At 40.0% G+C, this 21,299-nt stretch overlaps 1 protein-coding gene across 2 annotated transcripts in view; it reads left to right on the forward strand.

Moving 5' to 3' along the window:
• LOC119903135 (semaphorin-5B-like) overlaps window positions 1–21,299 on the forward strand; it is a 37,894-nt gene that overhangs the window by 1,336 nt on the left and 15,259 nt on the right. The window contains exons 2-7 of one of the 2 annotated variants that reach the window (XM_038719428.1): window positions 2,267–2,392; window positions 18,732–18,920; window positions 20,212–20,311; window positions 20,417–20,462; window positions 20,948–21,010; window positions 21,133–21,231. In XM_038719428.1, the coding sequence (XP_038575356.1) occupies window positions 18,776–18,920; window positions 20,212–20,311; window positions 20,417–20,462; window positions 20,948–21,010; window positions 21,133–21,231 (453 nt within the window). In that variant the 5' untranslated portion in view covers window positions 2,267–2,392; window positions 18,732–18,775. Of the gene's footprint in view, window positions 1–2,266; window positions 2,393–9,255; window positions 9,394–18,731; window positions 18,921–20,211; window positions 20,312–20,416; window positions 20,463–20,947; window positions 21,011–21,132; window positions 21,232–21,299 lie in introns of those variants that run through there. The other variant, XM_038719429.1, reaches the window with a different exon arrangement.

Raw genomic sequence — 21,299 nt, forward strand, 5'->3', positions numbered from 1 at the left:
TATTGGCTAATAGTGAATTAATAAAGCGCGGGAAACTACTACATCAGTGTATTTATCATTAGTCCTACAAGGAATTAACCTTTGTGTTCCCTTCATGCTGCACACAATGAGAATAAAAATAAGTTGCATGAGCCTATGAAATAGGCCTAGAAAAAAAATACATAAGTGCATTGCTATTAAATAGCCTAGCCTATATTGTCCCCCACAGGAGTAATGTTTCTACAGAACAAGTATTCTAATTTTACTTAAATACTTTAAGTATGCCTTCATTTAACCACAAATAGGGTTCTATGGAAATACTTTATCTGGGATAGCCTACTTTTACTTGTAGTTGAGTATATTCACACTGTGGTATTGGTACTTGGAATGCTACACTACATAGCCTACACTGCATGACTTTAAAGGAAAAATTCATTACCTAAATGTGTATAGCTGCTGAGAATTTTTTAAATAGGGTCTACTGAGGTCATGTGTCCAAGTCCCTATACCCCCATTAAATATTTGTAAATTTTTTGGATTGTTCACAATAAATATATTAAGTTCAGTTATATTTTCTATACATTTTATATCCCAACACAAACAGAAAATGCTGTTTACAAAGCCCCCTACACACTGCCAAAAATGTAGCCTACAATTTCAGGGGATAAATAAGCCTACATAATTTTAAATCTATCCTGAAATTTACATTTGTGTTATTTTACATGTAAAATGTGACATGATGTAAATATACTATATCAGCCTGATTTTTTAGGTTTTATTTTTTCTACAAAAAAAGAAAAAACGCTTGTTTTTCTGAACTGTAAAATAAAATAATAAATGAATAAAATAAATAAAACCCAGTATTGCATTATTTTCCTTAGCTGTAATATTGTATATTTTCTTTGGAAACAGATAAAATGCAAAACAAGGGTCTTTATGCCTAGGCCTATTTTACTGGCCACATGCTTCATTTCAAGGCCGGATATTTCATGTCATTGTTGGTGGGGACAATAACAACACCAGTTGATTTTTAGAAATAAAGTTGTTGAGGGTCTGAAAAAGGTAGACAGGGTACCAAACCACTGTGGGGCATAAGAGTGGGAGAACATAAACTTTAAAAACTTAAAAACGCATTGGACACACAGTGTAGAACAAGAGATGTAAACTGGTTGTGTATCAAATAAATGAACTAGACGCTGACAGACAACAGTGGTTATTAAATTGTTTTGATCAAATTCGTTGCTAGGGACAATTCAATAGTCGCTGGATATTGATAGGAAGATATCCCGATTCTATACACCCTAGACTTTGATTAAAACACTACAGGTTTTTGTCTGATTAGCAGATAAAAAAAATGTGTTGTTTTCCTCCAGGGAGCAGGAAAAGGTCTTCTTAAGATGACATAAATCACCCTGTTAACACGGCAAATTTGAAGTCTGGCTGCCCAGTTCATTGAAATAATGATATAATAAACATATCAATGGTGGGTGCAGGGCTGCCAGTGCTCCAGTAGATGGCAGCCAATCTTTTAAAATTATTTTTGCAAAGCATTTTATTTTTAATGAAACCGGCATACTGCGATGAAATTATTTATAGACCTATTTGTCGGCCAGATAGGCTATATATATTTACTTAACTCACTCACTTAACTCAATTCACTTAATGAGCAAGAAGAATGCTTTCAAAAATAGACATGTTTATCGTAATATTTATCAACTGGCAAAATACTTTTTCTAGGTACACTTGCTATAGTTTTTGAAAGAACTCTGCAGGCCCTAACATCTCAGAGAACTACCTACAATCCTTATGTGGATTTAGGCAGCCGCAGTTGCTTCTCTGTCGTCATGTAATCCCAGACAGAATTGATTGTGAAGCGAAATAAGCATGATGTGTCTTTCATCTGCTGCAGCAAGTTAACTTGGCCGACCACTGTGTCTACGGTCCTCACCGTTGCCCGTTTATTTGTGCTTCTTCAAAAGAGCTTGGACAGCACATCTGGAGCTGAAAAAATAAAAAAGTTATAGTTTAATTAGGCTACTTAGGAATTGCCTTCTAATGCCTCAAAGGGGTCTATTTAATTCATTTAACAGTGATGTCTACTGAAGATTGGTGTCAAATCAGTTTTGGCAAACTGTAAACATCACATATACACAGACTCATTAAATCCTTGACTGTTATTAATATAATGGCTCCTTGCCTGACACTCTCTCCTGTTCTAAGATATTTAACACATTTGGTCCGCCCTGGCTCTTGACAGCACCCCTACTGGTCTGAATTAAATCTGCAGAAAACCTGCCTCCTTCACAGTGCTCTGGATAGCGGGGCTGCCGTGAACCTGCATCATCTCTGTCTCTGAAACCCGACGACGACTTGAATCAGCAGCAAGAATCCCGCGATGAATCAAAAGTGAAAGGTAAGCTCGATATTCATTTAGTTGTGGTAACTTTTTGTCACGAGTAAGCTATTAAAGTAGGCTTGGCGCCGGCGTTTAAAGGATTAACGTCGATCTTCATTCAAAAATTAAGGTTTTATTGTTGCCGAGCTCTCCGGAAAACACATTTGAACTTAAAACATTTAACAAACCAATCGTTAGGGTTCACTCTCCGATTCGGCGCACATCTACCAAGCAGCAGTTAATCAGTAGCATTTATTTCTGGAAAAAACAAACAAAAAAAATCGTAACGCATGCTTTTGTGGGCTACTTCATTGAAAAATAAATACTCCCGATTACCGAAGGTCTTCTGGTAAATTCGGCATAGCTTGCACAGTTACCTCATTTGCTGTTGGCCACCACATATAGCCTAGAAGGCTATGTGGAGGAAGCTTGTGTGAAATAGCCTACAGGAAAAGTAAACTTTAAATGTCTTGCACCTTTGTTAAACTGAAGATTTAGGCCTACCATTATTCATAACAACAACATAAAAATGTAGGCGTACCCTGCTTACCATGATGTCAGATAAATTAATTAAACTGTTAATAATGTTAGCATTTGCTTCAGTATTTTGTCTTCACATTTCAAATAGCTGAAATGTGTGAAACAAGTGGAAAAATGAATTCAAGAAGTATTTAATCCTTGGATTTGAAATTCTTACTTACTTACTTTGTTAGGTAATATTAATTTATTAAATCTAAAATGCAAAACATATGTTTGAGGGGATGACTCATTTTGGAACCTAAAATGCAGGCTACTATATGCAAAAAGTTGACAAACCCTCTTTTAACTCATTTATGATTATTCTTTTGCGCTGCTTTAGCAGCCAGCAGCAAACTGTAATCCTTCCATCTCTGCAGACTATGGGACTGTCCTGGCAAAGGTGTTATTGTTCTGACAATCTCACATCTCACTGACATCATCTTCTTTCTTGTCTCCATTGTTGTTATTGGTGGGACCAACAACAAGGGCGCAGCTCCGTACCTCTTTAGATGATCAAATATTTATTTCAGACAAACTAGATTAAAGGACCAGATTGTCCATTTTGCATGTTCTAGTAAATTTACTTAAAAATCACATATTCAATACTTTATACTTCTCAATACTTCTCTACAAACGTCAGTTTTAGAATCAAACATGAGTTCAATAATCAATAATGTTGTCAGTAACTTCATTGTGTGATGTCTTTTACATTGTGCAGAGGACATTGCAGATGCAGATATCTTCACAATTAGTTATTCAAAGCACTTCCCTTTGAGAATCTGATGTGCAGTGTGAAGTGCACCGCTTTTCTTTGCAAAAATGTTGTGCCAGTTGTGGCCTTACAACAATTAAAATGCATCGAGTTGCTGATCTGCTCAAGACTGCTGGCTAACTTCTTCAAACTAAACTATCGGCATCTAAATCAGCCTGTTAGAGTAAGTTCCTGACCGTGACCTCTGCTGACCTCACCAGAAAAAATCTCAGCACCATCTAGTGGAATGTAAAAGAAATTGATTTTATTATTCTAGTACCAAAGTAGTAAATTTTTTGTGTTGCAGTATTAAAAATTTATAATATAAAAGACACATACTTGGCATCTGTGTATTTATATAATATTGTCCATACAACAAATGGAAACCAAAGGCTGAAGACATATGAAAACATTTGGAAAAGTCTGTCATACCCTTTGCAAAGTTGTCAGCAACCACACATAAACAAATAAGGACGAATCATTTAGGAAATATCAAAATCATTTTGTTTATTTGTTCAAAGACAGACTGCACAGAAGATTTATTTTTTTCTTTAATTTTCCACCGCTTTTTATCATCCGTTTAAAATCTGCCTCAGAACTGAATGAAAACAGAGCCCGCACTTGGCTACATACAAGAACTTACTACAGCTAATATATAACCCCCTAAATGGAAGTGGCATTAAATCATTAAACTGGATGCTTGACAGTGTTACCCACAGACCTCCACAGTTTCACTTGAGGTCAGGCTGAAGTGGAAAAGGAGAGAAAGATGGATGATGAGAGAAAGTTCCGTGCTGAGGGGCTGATGGACAGGCGGCTGGGTGTTAGTGTTTTCTCCACTCACACAGCCCAGAATTCAGAGTGTCAGCCTTTATTTATTCAGGGAAAGTTTTTATGTTTGTTTCTCGGAAAACTCAGTATAAAGCCACAGTCTTCCAACATCAGCGTTTGAGCTTTTGCCGTTTAGGACCTAGCCTATGAGACCATGATAGTAGTTGATTGAGGAAAGGAGGGCACTCATTAGCTTCTCAGCTAGTTCAGGGACTTAAACCAACAACCTTTTAATCACAAGTGAGTGTCAGGGAGTTTTGAGATGCTATGTGAGATGCTAACCACTAAATTCTTGGTCAAGAAATAGCTTAGAGGCTAACTGCTCATAAAACCACAATCACCCATTTTTACATTTCTATACAAGTAAATAAACCTTTTTTTTCACTTTGGACAACGCTCAGACTAGCAGCTTCCCCTGGTCCAAGCTCGTGTTAAGCTACACCAAGCATGTCCTGGACCTACGCTAAGCAAGGTGAATTTGATATCTTATACTTAGCTCATAACTTTTCACATTAGCATGTTTCCCAGAATGTCAAACTGTCCATTTAACCTAGATGCTTATGATTTTTCATGTGCAAATCGCCATTAAGTATCCGCACACTAAACTTTGACTTCACCATTTTACTACTTGTGTGTGTGTGAGACTCCTGTTAGCACAGTTTTATTGATCCAGTAGAAAGGTAAACCTCAGTAACTGCACGGGGGTTCAAAAATCAACATAGCCAGGCTTGTTTAAAATAGGGTGAGCTGAATGTTTGATATATTAAAAGTCAATATTTCTTGGCAGCACACAGACCTGTTTCACAGTAGAGCGCTATGTGCTGGACAAGGCTTCCATTGAGGACTGTAACATTGGGGGTGGGGGTCGGGTGGTGGTTTTGGGGGTTAAGAGTTGTTGGGTAACCACTGTAGGCCTCCTTTGCAGCTGGCTATGGATTAATGGAACTCATTGGAGAGAATCTACTATGCTTTTTAAATTCATATAAACACATACAGTAGGTCCATGACCATATTAGCTGTACATAAAGCTGATGATCAATATTTTTGTTACCAATAGATGAAATGACTTTGTGTAATCTAAAAGGTGTTGCTCACAGTGACGAATCCACTGAGAATTATTACTCAACTTTGTAGTTTCTCTCAGCTCTATGGAGGGTTTTGGCACCTTTCAGCTCATTATTTTGGTTTTACAGCACATAACATGACTTTTTTGGTTCACTCTCATCGCTCTCATCAGCGTTGTTTCCAGACAACAGGCAGCTGGATAGCAACTAGCTGGTGAACATAGTGGAGCACAAGCAGCTAAACAGCCAGAGGTTTCCCTCACGAGTTGGTGGAGACCAAAACAGAGCTAAAAGTAGAGTATTGGAGTTGAATGCTAACATTGGTCCATTATTGCTGAAGTGTAAATAAGGAATACTTGCAAACATATTTTTCAAGTCACTGTTGCATTTCCAACGAGAGGCCAACAAAACAAATTCAATAAATGCAGGTTTAACTTTTCAATTTTAAAGAATTCAGTTAAAAAATGTAGTAAGGAGTGACTCTATAAGAAAACTGAGAAGAAACTGCCATGGGTTGAAATGGTTGTTTCGCAGACACGCTGATGTTTTAAAGTGATACTATTCTGAGACTGAAATAAGCGCTATAAATTACGACAGATGGTACAAGAAAAGCTCAGAGGTGCTCACAACAGCTACTTTATTTTAACCTCATGTCCTCACAGGTGGACGCACCACAAACCATTTGGGCTTTTCAAAAGTAGCTGGAACATCAAGGCAATCACAGGTGGCTGAAGGCGCTCTAAACGAGTACTGATGCATTTTGAGAAGGTGATATAGAAGTTACTATCATATTCACTTGTTTAGTTGGCAGATTTGTAGCCTTCTTTTAGCCCACCTGAAGTGCACTGTTCTCTCTACTGTTTGAGCCTGGCCATTTTTCACTGATCCTGGTTTGGCTTATGCTCAGCACTCCCCTGTGTCTCACTGTGCCTGTAATCTTTTAGCCTCAGTAGTGACAGCAGGGCTGTAAAAACAGAGCCGGAGGAGGTCATCCTGAAGTTTGCACAGGAACGAGCCATTCATCCTCCAAGGGGGGGTTTGGTACTCCGCTGTGGTGAGACTGAGGCTGAGAGAGATAAATGTCCTGCTCTGTAAAGGTTGGGGATGAGGCTGGGAAGTGTTATTTGTCTCTTATGGTCTGCTGGGCTCACAGGAAGCTAAACGATCCTGTCGTTTTTCCGTCAATATGATTTATTGGTGCCATTAATGTTCTGAATGGGAGGTCACCCCTTTGCCTTAACAGACTGATGTCCACTTCTACAACCATGCCTGAGTGGTGTCTCTGTCAACAGTGCAAAGACCTGTCATATTTTCTGCTTGTTGACACAGAGTAGGTCCACATGAAGACAGTAGATTTGAAAACACTGTTACTGTGAGAAAATGATGTGATTTCAGGTTGTTTGCATAAGGGTCTTTGCTTTGCCTTTTGAAATCTAAAATAGTTCTGAGGATTATCCTGATTTTAATGTGGATGTTAAGCTAACCCTGAATGTGTATAGTGTATTAATAGGAAGAAATTAGATACACTCAGCTTTTTTCTGGTATTTATTACACAGCCACCAGTTGTGTTGGCATGCTGAAGTAAACATCACAAATGCATCACAACCCAAAAACCTTTCAGGAGTGAGGAAATGAATGTGTGAAATAATGCACGGGGATTTGAATGAACCTCAACCAAGATCATGAAACTCATACAAGGAGTGGGAATGTATTGTTATTAAATGTTAATTTATAAAGTTGTAGTTTAAACCAACTATGTGTAAGAATAGAACATTTATGACAACTGGTGTGCCCTGTAGTAGATGAATGAATTTTATTTTTCTACAAACAAAAACGTTTGCCAAAATAATTGTTGGCAGACGTCACTTCTGTCATGGACCAGTAAACATTTTGACTTTTTTCTGCTGGCCATCACAGGTGACTCTGGAGGCCAGACTGGATTTCTTTGTTTAAGCAAACAAAATGTTTGTCTGAGCTAATGGCATTCGCTATTGACTTTGTCTTCTAATTAATTTGCACATTGATGATACTGCAGCTGTGTGTTCGACAAGAAGGGTGTGTGACCTCGGAACACACACCCTCTTGTCTAACAGGCTGATTTAGATGCCGATAGTTTAGTTTGAAGTAGTTAGCCAGCAGTCTTGAGCAGATCAGCAACTCGATGCATTTTAATTGTTGTAAGGCCACAACTGGCACAACATTTTTGCAAAGAAAAGCGGTGCACTTCACACTGCACATCAGATTCTCAAAGGGAAGTGCTTTGAATAACTAATTGTGAAAATCTCTGCATCTGCAGTGTCCTCTGCACAATGTAACAGACATCACACAAATGGGGTTCTCTTTGGGTAAGGGCAGAAACTAACTGTTAGTTTCATCAGTTGTTCATATTTTGATATAACTGGAGGTGACTACTTACTTGATAAATGAATTGAACCAGTCCTACAAAACATATGTCTGTATGAAAACACACATAAATTCATGAGGTGCAAAGTGCATATTTAAAAAAAGAAATATAGTACATTTCTGTCACAGTAGGAACTTCAATGTGCTATGATTTAACAATACAAGCTTTCTGTGTCCAGTCTGTGTCAAGTATCATTCTTTAATGAAAATGTCATTATTGGCCCAAAGAGTTATTAGAATGAGTTAGACACTACATTGTTTACATCCGTGTATGCTAGCTAGCAGTCTGTTTTTCCCAGTTTTTGTTGGCGTATTACTGCTACTGTACCACCTGTTGAAACGAACACATACACACACACACACACGCAGCAGAGCAGAGAGGCTGCAGTGGACACAGTGAAGTGAACCAGGTGAAGTGAAGATAACTCCGAGATTACTTGAGTTGACGACAGCTACACTTGTTACTGTAGCTGTAAGTACGTGCATTAAAAGCTGCGCAAGTAAAAAGTCACTACACCTGTTCAACAAGCATGTAGAAAGCAATATTCTAATCTGCTCAGTCTCTGACCCACTTTTGGTTTTACACAAGCACAGTGCGCTAGCTCGGCTAATAGCAAAATTGTTACAAACAAGCTGATACGAAAGCTGTAGTCTAACTAGCTGTAGGCAGTAGATCACATCAGCAGAGGGAGGAGGACAGGAGGAAGAACTGATGTCGGCGTTCTTCATTTTTTCTAAACATCACCCAGTATTTTGAGGATTTATTTTATTGACATTTTAGATTTGTTTCCAGTAAGATATTATTGACTTTATGTAGTGATTTTGCTGTTGTAAACTTTATTGTTGCTGCTCTAGAAACCAAGTTTAGTTATATTTAATGTTCTATTAAATGTTCTGAAGTTAAATACACCCAGGCACATTGTCGCTGAATGTTGTCGGACACAGATTTTCCTCATATCATGCAGGCCTAGTGGCAGTATGCAATACATGTTCTTGTCAATCATCTGCTGACTCTGGGTCTCTGCATCAGTCTGAAAATGGTTATTAGTGTGTAACAGGAGGAATAAACCTGTTGTCAAGTCATGATTACCAGTTTAATCTGACCAAATTTTTTAAAACCTAAATCTAAAACTGGATCTCACAAGGATAACGACTCGGACACACACACACCCAGACAGGGCAGACATCCCTTGCTATTCAGAGACTTAAGTTTGCTCCGCACAAACAGGAATGTTTTGCTCCCCCCATCTCCCCCATCAAACACACCCCTTTACTCTCCCCCCATCCACCCACCCTCCTGCACACACTCTGGTCAGCATGCCACTGTGTGCCGACGTCTAACAAGTTCTCTCTCTCTCTTGTTTCGTACCTCTTTCTTTCTCCCTCACCATGTGAAGCGACGTGATTTATACCACTCGTTTGTCTCGAATCAGTTTGGTGATGGTGAACAAGTAAGTTTATATTCCTATATATATATTTGCAGTGTGCAGTGTGCGTATCCATGCATGTCTCCCATGTCGAGGTTGGCTGTTTCAGTGCAATTACTTATTCTTTTGTGTCGTCCTTTCTGTCTTTGTGTCTACTTTTGTGCCCACTTTTTGTGGCTGTTTTTCTGCTTGTCTTTCAGTTTGTCTGTTTACTCTCAGCAGGCTCATTTCTCCTCCTTTACTGATCTATAACGTGACCCTCGACCTCTCCCTCCTCCCTTTTCATTCCCATCCTCAGCTTATGTCACTCTGTCTCTCTCCTCAATGACTATGTGTAGCGTGGATAGGCATGTGTTAACATTTGGCGGGGGTTCAGGTAATGTGTAGTGGATATTTCCTTTGTTCTGTCTGAGGCATGAGTGCTGAAATTGGCATGGGGATGATATAGGAGAGAAAAGCGGAGGGGAGACAGAGGGAAGGACTCCCAACCCTGGATCAATAGCCTCCGTCTGGATTCTAAAATTATGTCTGAATGAGAGTTATTTTTTTTAGCCTGACCATTCAATAGATGGGCAATTGGCCTTTTGTAGAGCAAAAGACACATGTTGCTCTCATTGTAACCTCGGGCGATGTTTAAAATACCCTTTTCTCTTTTTCTAAGAAGAGTGTTCTTGTTATACTGATGAATAATAGCAATTATTCTCTCCTTTTTTTTCAAAAATTAATTGCTGGCAACTGGGCTGGCACCCCTCGTAGCTGACTAATAGGATCATGGTTGACTCACAAATCTTGATCTTGATTAGTCTTTTTTTTATGGTATTTTTATGGAGCGTGAGGTCTTAGTCATTACTGGAAATGAATAATCACAAATCTGGCATCGCAGTAATCTTCAGAAATATGCTTTAGTCTGTAGATTTTATGAGACCCATCTCCATGAATGAGATCTTCGTTCTTGACTGTGGGATCAGTCTTACACTTATTAGCATTTTTTGAACCGCATCTTCCTCAGTGGATGGAGTTTGCTCAGTTGTGATCGCGTGACCTAAACATGGAACATCAGTCATGTGATAACAGGTGGTCATACCATATAATGTGTCAGGTTTGGAGACCCCCCCCCATGTTCAAGGGCAACTTTTGGCATCTTTGAATGCATTTGATGCCTGAATACAGCTGTTTGTTGACAGATGCCTGCACAGTATGTGAAGGAATGCAGGTTTATAGAGAGCTGATTAGAGATTCGAGAGGTGTGGCTTCAGTTGTATGATACATTTATGATGCTGCTGTTTTTGGTGTGATTGTGGTGTAAGTAATATATGTACTGTATGTGACTGTCAGTCCAAACATTTACTTAAAGCTGCATTCATTTTTTGTTGGCCACTTGTAAACCCAACAAGCTAAAAATATCACTTTTCACATATGTCAGTCATGTCAGTTTTATTTATGTAGCCCAAAATTGCCTCAGAGGGTTTAACACTGTACAGCATGTCAACAAATCAATACATAGGCTTCTATTTTAGCCTTAAAAGTACAGTAAAAGTAAAGTTGATATTGCTAATGTGTAACCAGGAGTCCTACCAGGAACAGAGCAGCATTAGCATTCATTTGAAGATGTGTTTCTGACCACCAAATGAATGTAAGTCAAATACTTAATCTCATTTTAGCTATGTTTTTGGTCTCTACCAACTGAGAGAAATGTCTGGCTCTTTAGCTACTAAATGCTCCACTATATTCACCCACTAGTTGCTAACTGTGTCTGTCTGCTGTTTGATGCCGAGCAGATAGATGCTAAACTTCCTCCTGTTGGTTGGGTGGAGTAGTAATTTTCATTTGTGTCTAATGGGATTTCCTTCAGGGGAAATGTGGGAAAAGTCTTGATAGTGGAACATTTTAAGAGAATACAGAAGGTGTGCATTTGATTATGCACCCTAGTTGTGTCATTTTCCAGAAAGCCAAAGAAATGGAGTTGATGATCATAGAAGAGAGGGAGACAGAGATGAGAGAGCAGAGATAGGAAGAGAGGGATCAGTGCAGCTGTGTGCCTCTTTAGGATTCCTGCTCTCTACCTCCTCTAGCCGGGGCCAAACCGGGATCATTAGGTTTGGCAAACTACCCAAGCGGCCATTGTTGTGCAGCCATGGCACGTTAGTGTGTCTTTTTAACTGTGGCTAAACTCAGTCTATTCACTTGTAAAAGAGAGCAGCCATTGGCAGATAGTTGGCAGGTTGCACAGAGAGGCCATTCACCCCCGTAGGAAGGAGCTGAGAACACTGCCTCGGAAATGGTCCTCTCTGAATATTTTGATGGAGGGACTTTGGATGCCCTCTTAGTGTCCATTTGCTCCATCTAACAAATCTCCATGAACTGACTTCATTGGTAATTAATATTACTACTCTTTATAGGTGAGGGATCAGTACTTGTCCAGTAGGAGCTGCTACTGTAACAGTCAGAGAGATTTTCAGAGATTTGCTTTTAGCAGCTGTTGTTTTGTGAGCCCTTTTGATTTAAGGAGGAATTTGGAGTTTTTCGGTGGTGGGAGGTGGAAGGGGGTCCAGTGTTTCTTTTAATGATATTTGGATTAAGTCCAAGTACAAGAGAGTTTAGACAAGAGGCTGATATACAAGGGGTCAGACGCTGGACTCCCTTCTTTTATTTTTGATGCCACGGAAGAACAAATTACGGGGCTTCTGAATGAGGAAATAATTACTTGTAATTAATGTCCCTGTCATATATCACCTTAGTAAAGAGGATTTGTCTGGATTTTAGTGAAGCTCGCCTAACATGTACACCCAGTGTTCCAGCATGCTCATTTTGTGGCCTGTGTAATCCAGGTGGAAGTGTATTTTCAAGGTCTTTATGCATCTCTTGTTGTCAGATGACGACATATATACATACAGTGGGTACGGAAAGTATTCAGACCCCTTTAAATTTTTCACTCTTTGTTTCATTGCAGCCATTTTCCAAAAATCAAAAAAGTTCATTTTATTTCTCAGTAATGTACACTCAGCACCCCATCTTGACAGAAAAAAACAGAACTCTAGAAATTTTTGCAAATTTATTAAAAAAGAAAAACTGAAATATCACATGGTCATAAGTATTCAGACCCTTTGCTCAGTATTAAGTAGAAGCACCCTTTTGATCTAATACAGCCATGAGTCGTTTTGGGAAAGATGCAACAAGTTTTTCACATCTGGATTTGGGTATCCTCTGCCATTCCTCCTTGCAGATCCTCTCCAGTTCTGTCAGGTTGGATGGTAAACGTTGGTGGACAGCCATTTTCAGGTCTCTCCAGAGATGCTCAATTGGGTTTAAGTCAGGGCTCTGGCTGGGCCATTCAACAGCCACGGAGTTGTTGTGAAGCCACTCCTTCGTTATTTTAGCGGTGTGCTTAGGGTCATTGTCTTGTTGGAAGGTAAACCTTCGGCCCAGTCTGAGGTCCAGAGCACTCTGGAAAAGGTTTTCGTCCAGGATATCCCTGTACTTGGCCGCATTCATCTTTCCCTCGATTGCAACCAGTCGTCCTGTCCCTGCAGCTGAAAAACACCCCCACAGCATGATGCTGCCACCACCATGCTTCACTGTTAAGACTGTATTTGACAGGTGATGAGCAGTGCCTGGTTTTCTCCACACATACTGCTTAGAATTAAGGCCAAAAAGTTCTATCTTGGTCAGAGGATCTTATTTATCACCATCTTGGAGTCCTTCAGGTGTTTTTTAGCAAACTCCATGCGGGCTTTCATGTGTCTTGCACTGAGGAGAGGCTTCCGTCGGGCCACTCTGCCATAAAGCCCCGACTGGTGGATTGCTGCAGTGATGGTTGACTTACTACAACTTTCTCCCATCTCCCGACTGCATCTCTGGAGCTCAGCCACAGTGACCTTTGGGTTCTTCTTTACCTCTCTCACCAAGGCTCTTCTCCCCCGATAGCTCAGTTTGGCCGGACGGCCAGCTCTAGGAAGAGTTCTGGTCGTCCCAAACGTCTTCCATTTGAGGATTATGGAGGCCACTGTGCTCTTAGGAACCTTAAGTGCAGCAGAAATTTTTTTGTAACCTTGGCCAGATCTGTGCCTTGCTACAATTCTGTCTCTGAGCTCAGTTCCTTTGACCTCATGATTCTCATTTGCTCTGACATGCACTGTGAGCTGTAAGGTCTTATATAGACAGGTGTGTGGCTTTCCTAATCAAGTCTAATCAGTATAATCAAACACAGCTGGACTCAAATGAAGGTGTAGAACCATCTCAAGGATGATCAGAAGAAATAGACAGCACCTGAGTTAAATATGAGTGTCACGGCAAAGGGTCTGAATACTTATGACCATGTGATATTTCAGTTTTTCTTTTTTAATAAATTTGCAAAAATTTCTACATTTCTGTTTTTTTCTGTCAAGATGGGGTGCTGAGTGTACATTACTGAGAAATAAAATGAACTTTTTTGATTTTTGGAAAATGGCTGCAATGAAACAAAGAGTGAAAAATTTAAAGGGGTCTGAATACTTTCCGTACCCACTGTATAATAGAAGTTTTATAAGAAATGACTGAAGGAATTTCACTCATTCTGACAATAGCACCTTCACCATGCCCAATATGGCTGTCCCATTGCTTTACTGAAGCTTCGTGAGCTTAGAGGTCGCACGGCCACAGAAGGGGTTCACCCAGGCCTTCCTCCACTCCATCGAATCAACTCATTCATATAAGCAGTGGGTTGAAGGTATAAGTGATACACACCATGGCAAGGCCATCTGAAAAGAGTGAAATGCTCTAGTGCTTCAGTTTTTCTGAAGACAAAGAAAAGAGTACTTGAATAGAAAGTTCTTGAAATGAAGAAGGGAGGCTCATAAAAGTCCACGTTACTTTAAACTCATAAGATTCCCTGTTTTTTAAGGTTGTTGCAGGAGTGGTGGTTGTGATGATGAGGGTGTATATGGATTTATTCTTGGCACTTATGCATTGGTTCTAATCTATGCCAATTCAACTGTTTCAATCTGCCAAAAGAAAAAAATAGCTTGAGTCACCCTGGATTCAGTGATGCTCAAAATGAAGTGCTGTCATAAGCTTGCAGACAAAAAAACAACTACCAAAAATGGAGGGTATGACAAAAATCTCTGCAGCGTGTAAACTTTGTTTTTGGAACACTACTACTACTACTCTGTCTAAACACTTGTTAATGTGTCACAGTGTTTTCACCAGCACTGAAGCAGAGACTCTGGAGGCTGCAGCTAGCAGCATTAGGGCCAGGTTATGGTAGAAAAGAATCTTGGAAAGGTGTGAGGGGAGAGAGTTTCTGAAGCTACTCGACCATCTGAAAAGCAGTTCTGATTAAGTAGACAGGAAGTATCTTTCAGGTCTGCCAAACGTATTGAGTGCATTTCCTTACTCATAAAACATTTACAAATTATTATATCTTTTAAATTCAGTATTGTTTACAACCATGTTCATTAGCATACAGTCTTCTTCTTTTTCCGTCTTTGTTGGCGCATTACAGCATATCTTGGTGTGACACCATTGGTAGGACTGTGTTTCAACAGTGCTACTAGAGGTCTAAAACTTCACAGCAAAACTTTAAGTGTCGCTACCTTGTTGATCCAAGATATCTACATCTAAAACATTTACAAGAAGTGTGTCAGGATGCCCCCAAGTGGTCGGAAGATGAATCAGATATGTTGCAAGATAATTAAGAGGATACAAAAGCAGAAAAAAACATTCCTGCTAATCAGAATTCTGTGTTTTTTAAAACCTTTTTTCAAGTCTCAGCTTTTTGCAACCTGTGACAAGGGTCACATGTAAAAATAGTTTCTTTTTATGGTGTCACAAGTCAGAAAGGTTGGGAACCACTAGCTGAAGGGGGTGTGGCCACCCAGACCTGGCCATCCGCTATTGTGATATCTACTTGCATGACTTTCTGCCCTCAGAGAGATGTCTTGAATAGAGCCTGACCGACGATTATTGGCTGATAGTAGTTTATCAGATACACTGGTAACGGCGTTTGTGTTGGCCAGTAAGTAACAAGCAATGCCAAAATATGTTTGTCCATATTTTGCAAACAAGAGAACCCTTCCAGGTTTATCTTTAATATGTTGCCTCTATCTGTATTTATGTATAAAAATCTATGCTGTTATTAAATAAAGTTATTGTCTGGATTGTGAGAAATGATACTGTAAACTCTGTTGCCTGGCACTTAATGAATGTGTATAGGGGAATAGTTTAGCCTTTTCACAACACAGGGCTTGTATGTTTTTAACTGAAACTATTGCAACAAATCAATTGTTAGTAGTAACTGTCAAAGTAAAATAGGGGGCAGGTAAACTATCTATATATGGGCATAGGTTTCAAAGAAGAAGTTAGCAGTGAGTTGTTTTTGCTGCAGGGTTAGTTTAAATCTCAGGACGTGATGGATAACAGACCCCCCTCCAGACAAGGAGCACATTTAATGACTTAAAGGTCATTGCTTTGGTCAACTCATTTTCAGTATCAGAGCGAGTTGGTTCTAGTTTCTCGAAGGCATTGAGATAATCTGTAGCTGCAAATGCAACATCTCACATCTCCAACGTAGATCTATTATTATAGTTTTGTGATTCTTGCAAGAAGACATGTTATTAGGTATAAAGTGAGTCAGTCCTGTGATGTGAGAGGCAAAGAAGCATGGTGTTAAAGCTCTAGTCCTTTATCTAGGCCACTGTTTATTGCCAATGCATTTCTGCTACTAGAATTTATTTGAATAATACCTTACCTTAAGAAAAAAGAGTAAAAATGTCAGGAACACAGTAGAAATTTGATACACCACTGCAAACACAGGATATGCCTGAAACTGCTACTAAGAATAAACATTTTACTTTCACAACAATCGTTTAACAAGTTAAGCAAGTTAAGTTGAGTGTAAGTGAAATGAAGTTTCGCCATGTTTAGGGTGGAGCACACTGCCCTGTGTATCTCTGACTGCGCTGCAAACTTTCAGCAGACACACCAGCATCTTATGTCTGCAGCGTCTATATTTTCTCTGAGCGACGTGAAGGCTCCCGTGTGATGTTTGAATGACCTTTCACTCTCACAGAGGAGCAGCAGGCAGAGACATAAGTGAGGCGGATTGCCCTGGAGAGAAAACACAAGGCAAACACAGCTGCAATAGATGCTAAAAAAAAGTATGTACTTGTATGTATGTATGTCATATTTTGGTTTATTGATACAGTAACTCCACGTCTTAAACTTTATGCACGGTGGCTCACCAGTAAACTCACAGCAAGAGGGTTAAAATCTTGGCAGTGTGGAGGTCACGTGTTCACTCCGTGTTCCTCTGGTTTTCCTCCCACAGTCCAAACACATACAGGTCACATGAATCGGAGACTCTGTTATTTCTAATCTCTTCACAGGTTGTTAAGGCTTTATGGTGTTTGTCCAACACGGGCAGCTACATGAATGGAGGTTCTGACATGCTCATGGCTTGAATGTTTCCTGCTTTTACATCCTACTTTTTGGTCAGTGATGGTCTCCTCCCAAATTTAAAATATGTTACATGGGACTGCAGCAAATTGTGGTTTGACTCATCCAAATGTATTCAAAGCTAATTGAGGACACTGATCACTTGAGACATGTTTGGAAGCATGGAAGGACCACTTGGTCAACTCTGTGGTGTGTGTATATCACATAAAGTGGTGTGAAAAAGTGTTTGCCCCCTTCCTGATTTCTTATATTTTTGCATGTTTGTCACACTGAAATGTTTCAGATCATCAAATAAACTGAAAATTAGACAAGGCTAATTACAGAGTGAGATTTGCGTCTGTACATTACCTAGTGCCCCCAAAGAATCTGACTGACGTCTGCTGCCGCCCCCCCTTATTGTACTGAATTGACAAATCCCCAGAACACTGGGCCTCTCACTGGCCAGCCTTTGCTTCGTGAGAGGAGCACCGCCACATAACAAAAGCGAGGCCAGCGGTGGAGGCTCTGTTCCTATCGCTTCATTAGACAGCAATGTGAGACCCAGCAGGTTGAAGAACCTCTGCCTTTGCACACATTCAGTCCTCCTGGTGAGCAGTAGACAGGCAGACATTCACTGCTTCCATTCTCCAGAGCACATAGTAGCTGCAATGAAACTGTTGTAAGGGTTAAAGGAAAGTGGGATGGGAGTGGAAGACATTTAACAAATCTGCTGAACTGTAGCTTAGAAGAACTTAAGTCATTTTTCAATAAATGTGAAATTTTAAATTGTGTAAATGGTTGAAAGATTTTGCCACCACATGACATTTATCAGACTTCACAAAGTATCATGAATAAAGTCCATAAAAAATGTATTACCCAGTTATCATTAAAATTAGAACTCATGTTCTTATAATGAGATGCGTACAGTTTCTCAAAGGTCCGCAGGTTGTCACGTTTGCCAAGTGCAGAGGCAGAAAAACAGGGATGTGGACCCAATTGCAGGACACTCAGACAGAGCAGGTACAGTTAGTGGTGTTTATTTAAATAGTAAAACAAAAGGTGATCAGGCTTACAGCTGTGTAGAGGCAGGCCAGGGTCAAAAACGTGAAGTTCAGTTCAAACTAAAGGGGAGCAGTCCAAATGAAAGTGGAAAAAATCCAGACCAGTTAAGGGGATAATCAAAAACTAATAATCCAAACAAAATCCAGAAAGTAGTTTAGGCTGACCTAAACATCTATGGTGTACCATGTCTGGTCGTCAGTTTATCTACCTGCCATAATAGGTGTGGCTGATATCAAAGTGTCTTGGCTGTGGGACTCAAGCTGGCTCACTGTCATCTTGTTCTTTCATGGTGAGAAATCTTGAGATAAGGATTGTGGGATTGTCTTATGCTGTCAGTATGCTTGAGGCGGCAAATCACCAGCTAATAATTTGCATTTTTATGCCATTTTGACAACAGCCAACATCTTCAGATACACAAATGGATTTTGATTTTGATGCTGACACAAAGACCCTTCATGTGGCTCACAGCTCAAAGTTCACGCCCCCTGTTTGGCTCTGGTCCCAGGGTCCTCTTTGAATGGGTCTCCTCTGTCATAAAGATCTCTGTTGATGGCACCCTCGGTTTGAGTGTCGGCATTAGAGAGATTGGCCTTTTGAGGTGAATTATCCATGGTCAAGTCCTGCTGACACTGAGGGGTTGGACACCCAGAGCAGACAGACAGAGCCAGCAGAAGGACCGCTGGGCTGGGGGGGGGACTGGCAAAACTAATTTAGATGGATGGACAGGCAGACAGAGAGTAATAAAGGGTGTGCAAGTGTACATTTCTGGAGGCAATACAGTGGCAGCCCTTCTGATGATTTTTTTATACTGATGAGGATTTTGTATAGTGTTAGTTTTTTCCTGAGCTTTCGTATGTGAAAATTGACAGATGTCTCCTCCGTTCCAACAGGTGTTTTCTGAGGACCTGATAGAAGACTGGATGTGGTTTTAGCTATGATTACATCAGGGTGGGGGGCGTGGGCTCTCTCCCCCTGTGGCCTTGTGCTGGTCTTCTGTTCATCTGTGTGTCTGTCCCAGCAGCCTCACGTCAAACCAGCAGACTGTAGTCGAAAGGAACATCCCGTTGTCTCCTACCAAGGTGAGTGCATCACTACCAGTTTGCTTTTCCTTCACTTACACAGAGACTTTTTTACCATCCATCCCTCCAGCCATACAAGTCCAAAGTCTCAGTTGGTGATTGGTTCACATAGTCTACTGTAGATGTATTAAAGATGGCAACAGCTGTCCACATTTATAAGGAGGTCATGTGGAATACTTTAACAAATGCGCTTATCTGCTTTCTTGTCGAGACTTAGAAGAGAAGTTCGATACCACTGTCATGCCTGTGTGCTAAATATGAAGCTATATCCAGCAGCCAGTTAGCTTAGTTTATGCTAAGAAATAGACCCGTAAAATCAGAATTTTATGTTTTTAGGTTATTTATAATAACTAACTTAGTGAGCTTTAGAGATGCTGGAAGGCAGATTTTGTTACCTGTCTGATTGAGCCACGCAAGCTATTAATAGAAATATATATAAATATCAAAGTAGTATCTATCTTCCCAAAATGTCAAACTATTGCTTTAACTTAGTATTAATATTTAACAAGAAAAAAGTCAAAGTGCAAATGTCTAAATTATATGTCATTCAAAAAGAAGATTTAAAAAAAGGTTGTTGTGTCAAGTCTGGTAGTCTTTTCTATTTGACATTTTTGTTGTTCTCTACAGGTTTAACAAACTTAAAATCACTATAAATTTAATATGGCATTTAATTTCAAGAGAGGTGTGTTTGCATGATTGACAGGTGTGGTGTATCTGGCACCCTCAGGTCCCCCATATCTTATCGCCACCTGGGATTCCTCCCATTTGGACAAATTAGAATTTTCTAGCTCCAGAAATGGATAAATATGGGGGTAAACCGAAGTTTGGGCTCTAAAACAGCTTTGGAAGATGAAAAACAAAATGTTCAACGTATGTATTATTTATTAATTTAGTCATTCATTCACCTGGTGGCAGACCTACTGACCTGAACCAAAGCTACATCCTCGGTCTGTAAAGTTTTGAAGCCTTGGACTAAACATCCATTCTGGCGTCAGGTTGAAAGACTCATGAGAGGTTGTGGAGCTGGCAGACTACAGGATCAGGTATTTCACTGATTCACTGGAGAGAAATGTGACGCATCAGGAAAAACACTGAGGGTTTAACTGAGGCTGGAGCTTTGAGCAAGGTACCATTTGGTGGAGAAGGATTCCCACACAATCAATGGATAATAATAAGTCTTTCCTCTCTTCTTCCTCTATTTCTGCACTCAATCTCTTCCTTCAGATTATGGCTCTGCACTACTTTTTTCTCCTCACACGTCTTCTCATCCTCTCGTTCTTTCTCTGTCCAGCGTTGAGGCCGTGGATGTCAGAGTTCTCCCATTCAGGAGTGAAAGATTTCTCCCAGCTGGCCCTGGACCTGAGCAGAAACCAGCTCATTGTGGGAGCAAGGTAACAAATAAGTGCACTTAAAGCTGACAACACAAGCGTATTAAACCATCTGCATTGTGTGTGCATCTGCTACTTTACCTCTAACATGAAAAATCTCTTTTACAGAAACTTCCTCTTCAGACTGAATTTAAGCAACGCCTCGCTCATACAGGTACCGCTAGCCAAGCCAAGAGCTTAAGTTTGAGAGAGATACTGTAAATCACCTCAGTACTGTGTTCCCTGTTGTCAAACTGGCCTCAGTTGGTCGCAAAAGCTGTTTTTGGTCGTGGCCATAACATTTTGTACCTTTTTTAAATATTTATTGAATTTTATAATGGATGTTAATAGTTAAAAAAAGTTGTGAAACAGAGAAAAAGGTTTTGTCTCCAACAAGCAGTGACTTCTTGGAGTCCACACTTTGCTTTTTAACAGTCTAAACAGTCTAAACACACAACAGTGTGTTAATTAGTGTATTCTCATTTAACTCTCTGCAGCAAAGTGAATAAGCATATTTCCCGAACTGTTTAACTATTCATTAAAATATTGCATGAATTATTCCATGTGTGTTTTCTGATCTACTTCTTTACATGTTGCTTTAATTGTAGGTATCTAGACTCGTGGCTGTGCTGTGATGACCATTCCTTATTGTTTTTACAGGCGACAGAATGGGCGCCCGATGAAGACACAAAGCGCTCATGTCAGAGCAAGGGCAAGTCTGAGGTAGTGTTCTGGGTTAAACTCAGTATTTGTTCACACTTTTCAAAATGTGGTCAACTGAAATGGCCGTTCACATTTTATTAATGACAGAGGATTCTCATGAGTGGTGGCGTGTTTGTCTGCAGGAGGAGTGTCAAAACTACATCCGGGTTTTGTTGATAAGTGGGAAGACGCTCTTCACATGCGGGACGAATGCTTTCACCCCCGTCTGCATCACCAGGCAGGTTGGTACAACAGGTCATCACAAACTACTAAACATAAAATAAATGAATTAAAAAAATAGACCCTTTTT

This window comes from Micropterus salmoides, unplaced genomic scaffold, assembly GCF_014851395.1.
Source record: "Micropterus salmoides isolate LMB-PRFRI ecotype aquatic unplaced genomic scaffold, ASM1485139v1 Ms_hic_scaffold_1, whole genome shotgun sequence".
Classification (NCBI taxonomy): Eukaryota; Metazoa; Chordata; class Actinopteri; order Centrarchiformes; family Centrarchidae; genus Micropterus; species Micropterus salmoides.